This window comes from Orcinus orca, chromosome 15, assembly GCF_937001465.1.
Source record: "Orcinus orca chromosome 15, mOrcOrc1.1, whole genome shotgun sequence".
Lineage (NCBI taxonomy): Eukaryota > Metazoa > Chordata > Mammalia > Artiodactyla > Delphinidae > Orcinus > Orcinus orca.
In genome coordinates, this window is record NC_064573.1 from 89012903 (window position 1) to 89022323 (window position 9421).

The 9421-nt window shown below is 60.2% G+C and overlaps 1 protein-coding gene across 15 annotated transcripts in view; it reads left to right on the top strand.

The window, feature by feature from the left end:
• Window positions 1-2856, top strand: part of FBRSL1 (fibrosin like 1) — an 85666-nt gene extending 82810 nt beyond the window's left edge. For 13 of the 15 annotated variants that reach the window (XM_049698521.1, XM_049698529.1, XM_049698527.1 and 10 more), the window contains one exon: window positions 768-2856. In XM_049698521.1, the coding sequence (XP_049554478.1) occupies window positions 768-1602 (835 nt within the window). In that variant the 3' untranslated portion in view covers window positions 1603-2856. The remainder of the gene's footprint in view (window positions 1-767) is intronic. The other 2 variants (XR_007471885.1, XR_007471886.1) reach the window with 1 other exon arrangement.
• The last annotated feature ends 6565 nt before the right edge of the window (window positions 2857-9421 follow it).

Here is a 9421-nt window from a genome sequence, read left to right on the forward strand (position 1 = left end):
GGGTCAGGAGCCCGGGGAGTTGCAGGTCCCCCATGGGGATCTCAGGGTCAAGCGGGTGGGGCTCGAGTAGAGTGATGGTGGCCAGGTGCAGCACAGGGTTGGTCAGGGGGCCGGGGGACCTGGGGACTCCCAAGGGGAAAAGGAGCCTCGGATCTGACCCAGTCAAGCCCAGCTGCCCTCCCAGCCCTTCATCAAGGTGGGGGCCGTGCCCATCGTGCTCCCAGCTCAGGGGCAAAGGACTAAAAAGTACAGGGTGAAAAGAAAAACAACAGGGTGGCGCCTCGGGTGAGAAGCAGCCTGCAGTGGGGTGGGTGGAACTATGGTGACCGCAGCCAGGCCACATGCTCCACATGAGGAAGGATTTGCAGGACCCTGTCCCTGCAGCAGGTCTGGGGCATGGGTGGAACTGCCCTAAGTTTCTCAGCGAATGACTGTCCGGGCTCAGGGGCTCAGCGGCCTGGGTCCCCGTGGAGCGCTCTGCGGTTCCGCTGCAAAGTCGGTGTCCGTGGTGCTTGTGGAGGGGAAACAGGCGTGGGGTAACTCTCGTGGGGACGTGGGTTGTGGTCACCACGTGTTGACGGGGTCTCACTAGCAATGATTCCACGGGAGGCGGGGGTGCTAAGCGGACCCCACACGCACGCACGCAAGGATCCTGAGGTCACTACGGCGGGCAGTGGCCTCGTCGCGTTGAGGTGGGAGCTTGGTGTCGGGGGAGCTCGCTGCAGGGTGTCCCGCCAGGCTGAGGGGGGCTGTCTTGTCGCTCCCAGGGACCTCCTGGAGAAGACGCGCCTGCTGAGCCGGACCTCGCCCGTGGCCGCCGTGGGCCACCTGGGCAGTGGCCTCCTGCTCCGCGGCCAGGGCGAGCCGGGCCGGCCCGGGGTGCCTGCCGAGCGCGAGGCCGAGCCCCGCGTCAAGGAGAGCCGCTCCCCACCCCGGGAGGACAGCGCCAAGCCCAGCAAGGCGGCCCTGGGGGACGGCCTGCGCCTGGCGGGCCTCCTGGGCCGTGAGCCGGCGAAGCCGCTCGAGGCGGCGGCCGAGCGGCCCCAGAGCGACGTGAAGGTCAAGGAGGAGCGCGGGGAGGACGGCGACGCGCCCCCGCAGCCCGGCCCGGGCCTCGCGGGACGCGAGCGCCCAGCTTTCGCCTGGGAGCCGCCGCGGGAGGCCTACCGCGGCCCCGAGCCGCCCCGCCGCGCCCCGCTCGCCCCGGGCCCCGCCGCCCTCCTCGAGCCGCCCGAGCGCCCCTACCGCGACCGCGAGCCGCACGACTACAGCCCCGAGCGCTTGAGGGAAGCGCGCCGCGACGAGCTGGAGCGCGCCCGGGCCGCGCACCTGGACGGCGCGGCGCTGCTGCCCAACCTGGGCGCCCTGCACTACCCGCGCCTCGCGCCGGCCGCCGCCGCGCTGCACAACGGGCTCCTGGCGCGGACCCCGCCGGCCGCCGCCGCCTCGCTCGGCGCGCCGCCCCCGCTGGTGGCCGCGGCCGGGCCCCCCACGCCCCCGGGGCCGCCGCGGAGCAGGACTACGCCGCTCGGGGCCCGCGCGCCCGGCGAGGCCCGCGACTACTCCCCGTCGCGCAACCCCCAGGAGGTAGAGGCGCGGTAGTGGCCGCGGGGCCGCGCTTGCCGCGCCTGCGAAGGTTCCTCCACGAACGAACGCACTGCTGTCGACTAACCTAAACGTCTGTTTCTAGAACTTAAGCACAGTTCCATCGGTCCTGGGGCGATGCTCGCTCTTCCACTCGCAGCCTGCGGAGTTGGGGGTGTCATACACAGCTCTTCTGGGGGTGGTCTTTTGTTTTCCGAGCTTGAGATGAGGCTACTGGAAAAAAAATTCAAGTTTGTACCTTTTTTCCCACAGGTGAGAAGCGTTTTTAATAGATTTGTATTTTTTTCAACTTTGTGCTCTTTAGACATTTAAATGAAACAAAAAAGACTTGCTTTTTAACTTTTAGTTTGCTTTTGCGATTTAATGGCCTCAGAGCCCCAGGGGTTTTTTTTGTCTTATTTATGGAGAAGAAAACGGTCATTTTGTCCAGCGCACTGTGAGGTCCCCACTCAGGCCCGGCCCTGGCCCTCCCTTGGTACTTGGAACCGAAGTTACAGATATATATTAAGATAATTAATAATGTACAAAACTTTATTTGCCTTATTATGCAGAAGTGTAGAAGGGTTTCTTTTTCGGTTTGTTTTTTTAAAAAAAACACAGTGTAAATAGTCTGTTAATATAAATATATGATGTTATTAAATTCTTAATTTAGGTAGACTTTATAAAAACGGTTTCTAGAAACTCCTCTGGTTATCTGTTTAACGTGGTCACAAAAACCCACCCGCTGTCAGTTGGAAATGCCCTCAGACGTTTAACTGCAGCACCGTCCTTCAACTATGCAAGCGCTCAGGGCGGCCGGGCCGCCGGGGGGACCACGGAGCGGCCCTGGGACGTGTGTGCACCTTGTGCTGACTGTGCAGTGTCCTCGGGATCCACCCCAGACAAGTAGGGTTTGGGAGGTGAAAAGGCTAAAGGCACAAAAGAAATAACTTCTCTTCTCACGGAGGACATCAGCAGACGTTTGTCTCATGTTTTCCCACCGGCCAAGGCCTTGGCATGATTTCCTTTTGGTTTCAGTCTTACTTTCATAACCCCGTGAATGTCACCATGCCTTGTCGTCAGCGTACCTTGTTTCCTGGCATCCACACCTGTGTCCTCGGCGTTTGAGCCTTGGTTCGGCCATCTGTAGCTGTTTGCTTTCTTCGGTTCTGTATCTTCAACCCTGTGTTTCCACTGTAGACTCCGGTTATTTTAAACATTCTGTTCTCACATCAACCAATGAAGGTAAATACAGCCTTGATTTTGGATGGACAGGTGGTTGAGTGTTTTGTGGGGCTTTGTGACAGCTGGGGGTCGCGCACCCACCCTCAGCTCCTTCCCGCATCCTGGCTGCTGCCACCACCCGGGCTGCCCAGTGGAGCGCCGGCCTCGAAGTCGCCAACCTCGCCTCGCCCCGCTCCCCCAGGCCGTTCAGGCTCATCTCTCTGACCTTTGCATCTCCAGCTGGGCCTTCAACTCCGCTTTGGTCACGTGGTCCCCACCCTGTCGTCTGCCACATCACCCCTGTATGGAACTTGTCCGCTGGGTTGGTCTTCTCTGTGCACCGGCTGTTGGGGTGCACGTCCAGGGCGGGGCGGGCCTTGCCCCCCGCTGCCCCAGCAGAGCAGGTGGTGGCTGTTGGAGAGGGGAGAGCTCAGGAGGGAGGGGAGCAGGGGCACAGCTGGCTGCCTCCACCCGCTGGAGGAGAAGGGCGAGGGGGCTCCTGCCCTGGCCGTGGTTTAGAAATGGGGCCCTGGCACTGTACCCCAAGTGGACTGGCCTCCTTGGGTGAGCAGCCAGGGCCTAAGCAGGGCCTCTGAGCCCATGACGGTCCCCATGGAGGGTTGGGGGTGCCCTTCATCCCCAGGGACAAGCTCCTGGTCACCGTTGCACCCTGGAGCACCAGCCAGGGGCTTCTCCAAAGGGGTTTGGTTCCCGGGGACCAGCGCCACCGGGCCGCAGTGCCTTCCTCTTGCACATCTTGGTTTTCCCTGGTCTCAGTTGTAGCCTACACAGCAGAGCTTCAGGGGCACCCTGTCACCGAGTTCTCCTGTGATGGACTGGGGAGGCTCATGGCCACGCCCACCCTGGGCTGCCCCCCACCCTGCTGCAGGGTCCCTGCAGAGCAGGCAGTGAGAAGCAGAGGCCCAGCCGGCTGGCGCCCAGGGCTCTGGGACCCCACCCATAGGTGTAGTTGCAGGGTGGGTGCAATTCAGGGTCTGCCCTTGACCAAGATCACTTGGGAGTCCAGGGATATCAACGTGAAGGAATAAAATACTTGAGTTAAAGCCAAAGGACACAGTCTGCACTGAACCATAGGGACCAGGGGAGTAGGCCTATGCTGCTTGCCTTTTCCCAGACAAGGGCCCCTAGCAGCATGTCACCTGCAGGGTAGTGCTGGTATCTGCCCTGGGGCAGGCCATCCCTAAGGGACGTCCTTTTCGAGGGATCCTGTTCTCTAATGGAGTGTCATCCAGAAGGGTATGATTTTTGATGGAGCAAAATCAATAACGGAATTTGCCCACTGGGGGGCGCCCTCCGTGCTGGCTCATCACCCAACAACGGCCGTAGTCTACGAAAGTGGCCCATAGGGACCGTTGTCTGTAAGGCAGCACCAACGTCCAGGGACCCACAGTCCACGCTGGAGTGCCACCCCCTAGGAAGCGTCTGTGAAGTTAAATGATTGTCAAAATTTTTCAATAAAAGGATTAAAAGATAGAATTTATAGTTTATAAAATCCCCTAGAAGGTAAAACAAAAAGTGAGTTGAAAATGTGAGAAAAGGTGAACGACTTAGACGGCCTTTCCAGGATGTCCCTCATCCAACTAATAGAATTTGGGCGGCGGGGAGAAAGCTAAGTGCAGTGGGACATTTTAAAGGAGCGATTTTAAAACATCCTGGCCAAATACCAGTCAAGAAAAAGACGTATCAGACACGCAAGGATTCAGACATACATTCATTCCCTGCGTCTCTTCTTTGCAAGCCACTGGAAGAAATATTCCGGTAAAATAAGGGTGTAAACCACGTGAAAGAGAAAGAGAGGGGCCCAGGAGGTCGCCCTCCTGGCCCAGGAAGCAGGTGGGAAGCCTTGGGGGAGGCTGTGAGCACAGACTTTGCTGCTGTTCTTGCAGACAGTTTCTCTATGTGAACTTTAGGGTTAGCTTGTCAAATTTTGTTAGTTTTTTCCTGTCACTTTTATATTGGGATAGCATTGGATTTATAGACAAGTTTGGGAGGAATTGACACTTTTACAATGTTGATCCTTCCTGATCCACCACAGGACTCTCACTGATGTATTTAAGTTTCCTTTCCGGTCTCTTGGTGAAGGTCTCAATTCTCGTCAGCTGTCTCGCAGCTTCTCGCGTGTACTCCTCAGTGTTGCCGCTTGCGGTAAAGCTGCGTGTCGCGCTGCTCATTACGACAGTGCGGAGTAGCTCCTGGTTCGCGTGTCTGCCGTGGGTCTCTCTGCCTTCCTGTGGCATTGGTGCTGCTCGCCGAGCACCCCGCAGCCTCCAAGTGCACAGGAGGGCTGTACCACTGGCCCCCGTGTGTGGGCGGAGCTGTGGGACTCGCCCTGGTCTTCGTCAGCCGCGGAAGGGCATAAGCTGCTTCTGAGCAGGGACGCTCGATCGCTGGTGTGGCGTCCCCCGGGGCCTCGGCAACCAGGACTGTTCCCAAGCGGGCTGCACTGTGGGGCTCGTGGTGGGAAAGCACAGAGCAGAGCCCTGAGACGTGGGGCTGTCCATCATGGCAACACAACCGGACCTCTCCTGACCAAGGTACTGACCAAACCTCCTACCGGTTCCAACGGCCTTTCTGTTGGTTCTCTTACTTTCCAGGTAGACTGGGAGGTCGTCTTCAGGCAAGAACAGTCTGGCTGTCCTCCAGCATCTTCTCGCTGTCCCCTCGTGCTGTCCGAATATAGTGGGTAGTTTGATGTTAAGTCACCAGGTTTTCTTCGTTAGCTCACTTTTTAAAAATTTTAAATCAGACACAGGTGTTCAATATCTGTTAGCTGGCCGTGTGGGTTTTCTCTTTGAGTCGGATAACGTCACACATGGCACAAACAGCTGTCCTGACGCTGAACCGCCTTTGTGCTTACGCACTCAAGTTCTTGCGAAATGGCCAAGTCTGACCAAGCAAACCCGTGCTCTTCCGCCTGACCCTCGCTGCCTTGAGCCAGGCACTCAATTTTAAAATGGTTTTGTAAGTTGCACACTTGACCACTTTAACCCCACAGGTGTGGTGTTTTTGTTTGTTTTTTTTTTGGCTGCGTTGGGTCTTTGTTGCGGTGCGCGGGCTTCTCATTGCGGTGGCTTCTCTTGTTGCGGAGCACGGGCTCTAGGCGTCCGGGCTTCAGTAGTTGTGGCGTGGGGGCTCAGTAGTTGTGGCTCGTGGGATCAGTAGTTGTGGCGCACGGGCTTAGTTGCACTGCGGCATGTGGGATCTTCCCGGACAAGGGCTCAAACCCGTGTCCCCTGCGTTGGCAGGCGGATTCTTAACCGCTGCGCCACCAGGGAAGTCCCTCAACAGCTCTTTGGTGACCAAATTTTATTCTGCTTCTCCGAGTCCTGAGGAGGAAGTTGAGACTTAGTTTCCTGTGCCTCCGTGGCCGTTTAACGCGTTGCCTGGCAACCTTGCCGCCATCTTTCTGAGGATGTCGCGTTCATCTGTGACCACATCTGTCCCCCAAGGAGGTCCCGGCGAGCCTGCCCCCGGCCAGGCAGGGGCACTGACCTTTCCTGATTTTAGGGGGTAACCCGTCTCTTCAGCATTACTACCTGGTTTCAGAGACAGTTTGGGCAGTTTTTATCTTCCTGGGAATGGGTCTGCTCTCTGAGGCATGTGGACGCATCAAGCGAATGGGTCCGCACAGCACGCTTCTTCCAGGTTTTACAACTGTCTTTCCTCGGAGACTGTGGTCTTTCACGTTCCTCGGGCTCACCGGTGTCTCCTCTTTCGTCAGTCAGACTCTCAGAGGTTTGTCTCTTCTATTATATTTTGCAAAAGCCAAACTTTGGGTCTTCCCTCCCTCCCGTGCCCCTCACGCCCGCAGGACGCAGCGCCCCCGCCCTCCTTCTCCCCAGCAAACCTCCCAGTGCTCGGGGCTCCCTGCCCGCGGGTCCTGCAGGGCCCACGCCGCCCCCGAGGCTCCAGCCGCCGGCGCTCGCCGCATCGGTACCACAAAGCGCCCGCTTTCTCTCCAGCCACGTTACCGCAGCCACAAAGCGCTTCCAGGGACATGCTTGCGCTCAGCACACAGCACCTCGGGGATCAGCCACCTAGAGACTTAATCCGAAACCCTACCCAGGGAGCCGACACCTCTTGTCACTTCTCATCAGAGTTTTGGGGGAGACCACGCGGAGTGTCTCCAGTGACGGCCACTTGTCCCGAGCGCGAAGCTCCCGTCCCCTGACCGTCTCCCCATCGTGGCCCCGCGTCCCGGGGAATTATCGATAGTTTCGTGACCCACTGGGCTTTAAGCCAGAGCTTCTTAGCGCAGGAAGTGGCCGCGCTGAGCAGTGACCGCCAGGCAGAGCCTGCAGCAGGGAGGCGGCTTCACCCCTCCCCACGCGGATAGAGGGACGGCGCCGACCGTTCACAGGCGGGGCGGCCGCGGGCCGCGGGCTCGGCCTTGCTCGGCGCTGGACGCCTGCCAAAGTGTCAGGGGTCTGAGGGGGCAGTTTCCGTCTGGGGAGATGAGAATTTGTGGAGATGGTGGTGGACGGTCGCTCAGTGCGAATGTACTGAATGCCCCTGGGCTGTGCGCTTAAAATGGCTGAGAGAGAAATTCTTATGTCGTGTGTATTTTACCACAGTTTTTCAAAAATTGCATTCTGTGACTACAGAATAAGAAGTTTGGGGGAAGAAAAAAAGTCAGGAAAACTGTAGACCCACTTCCTGCCCACGGCGGACAGGCGTCCGCAGCATTTTGCGTGTGAACTTGGGGGCGAGGAGGCCTGGGGGCACCCGTGGAGACCGCTTTCTCGTCTGCAGAGGAGGTCGTCCCGTCCTCCCCGTGACGTGGGAGACGTTGTGCGACTTGCTCTGGACGAAGAATCACCCAAGTCTCTTCCGCAGGGTGGTGCCCGGGACCGTGGCCCCCGGCCCCCAGCACCGCGGCAAAGTCCCCGCGGCCGCCCAGCCACCAGGCCTCAGAGGCGGGGCCACCACCATCGAGTGACCCCCGTGAGCCCCTGTGGAATGTGGCCCTCGGATCACCTGTCGCCAGCTCCCTTGCAGACCCCCTCCTCCTGCTCTGCCTGGCCCTGGACCCGAGGTGGATCCCGGGGTCCCTCCTCCGAGGAGCCCTCGGTCTGCCATCAAATCAGGGCCGCCCAGGATGGCAGGAGGCCAGCGGGGGGGGGACCCGGAGGACCTTCAAGGGGACAGATGAGAACCCCACCTGGGGCCCCTCCGTGAACTGCCGCTTCCTCTCCCTCCCTTCCCAGGGCCTGGGGCCCGGCAGCTCTTCCCACCCGTCTACGGTGTTTCTAGAACGACTTGGAGGGTGTCACGGGCTGAACTGTGTCCCCCAGATTCACAGGTGGAAGCCCTGACCCCGGGACGTCAGGATGTGACTCTGCGTGGAGACGGGGCCTTTAAATGTGTGACTGAGGGAGAACGAGGTCATTAGGGTAGGGCCGAATCCCACAGGACAGGCGTCCTGAGAACAGACACAGGGAGCACCACGTGGGGACACGGGGAAGACGCGGCGTCCACGCCGCCCCGAGGCTCTGTCAGCCGTGCGCGCGGGGGCAGCTCGCCCCGGACACCACGTTCTCCGAGGAGTGCCCGGCCTCGAGGGGAGCAGGCTCTCCTGGAGGGGGAGGAGCGCGGGCTCCGGCCGATCCCCGCGAGAGGGACCCCCCCCGCCAGGAATCCCCTCGCGTGCGGCGCTCACCCGGGCTAACCTGCGCGAGGCCTGCAGCCAGTGGGCAAACTGCTGTTTTCCTGCTGCAAAGGGGAAACGTCGGGGTCTGTCCGCATCCCGGGAGGAGCGAGCCGCTGGGGCGCCCCGGGGCCTGGCCGGCTGCCGACCCCCCCCCCCCAGCGCCACCTGGCGGCCGCGGGCGGAACTTCCCTTGTGCCCGCGGGGTGCCGGCGGGTGGGGTCGCTGTGGGTGCATGGAAGAACAGAACCGGCAAGACGCCCGCGCGGCGGGCCCAGCGCCCCAGGAGCTGAAGCACCATGAAGCAGGCGGAGCGTCCGCAGCATTGGAAGGCCCCGCACCTGAGGACACACGGAGGGGCCGGCACTAGGGTGGCCGGGGTCCCGCTGAGAACCAGGCGTCTGAGTACGGACTCGGCTAAAGGCGCCCCGTGGCTCTGCGGGCGGATCCCGGGAGGCCCTGCGGCGCGAGACCGGCTCCCGGAGAGGGAGGGGTCGGTGGGCAGAACCTCAGGGAACGAGGCGGGGACAAGGTCGGACACTGCTGGCCGTGCGGGGGACCCTGCGCCACAGCGAAGGTCCCGCCGCTACCCCAGAGTCTCCAGAGTATTTTGAGCTAAGGAGAGCGATCCTTCTGGTTTTGCTGGGTTTATTTTATTTATTTATTTTTGGCCTTGCTGGGAGCGGCGCCCGGCGGGCATGTGGGATCTTAGTTCCCCAACCGGGGATTGAGCCCGTGCCCCCGCCAGGGGAAGTCCCGGTTTTGTTGTTGTTGTTATTTATTTATTTATTTATTTATTGGCTGCGTTGGGTCTTCATTGCTGCACGTGGACTTTCTCTAGTTGCAGTGAGTGGGGGGCTACTCTTTGTTGCGGTACGCGGGCTTCTCATTGCGGTGGCTTCTCTTGTTGCGGAGCACGGGCTCTAGCCGCGCGGGCTTCAGTAG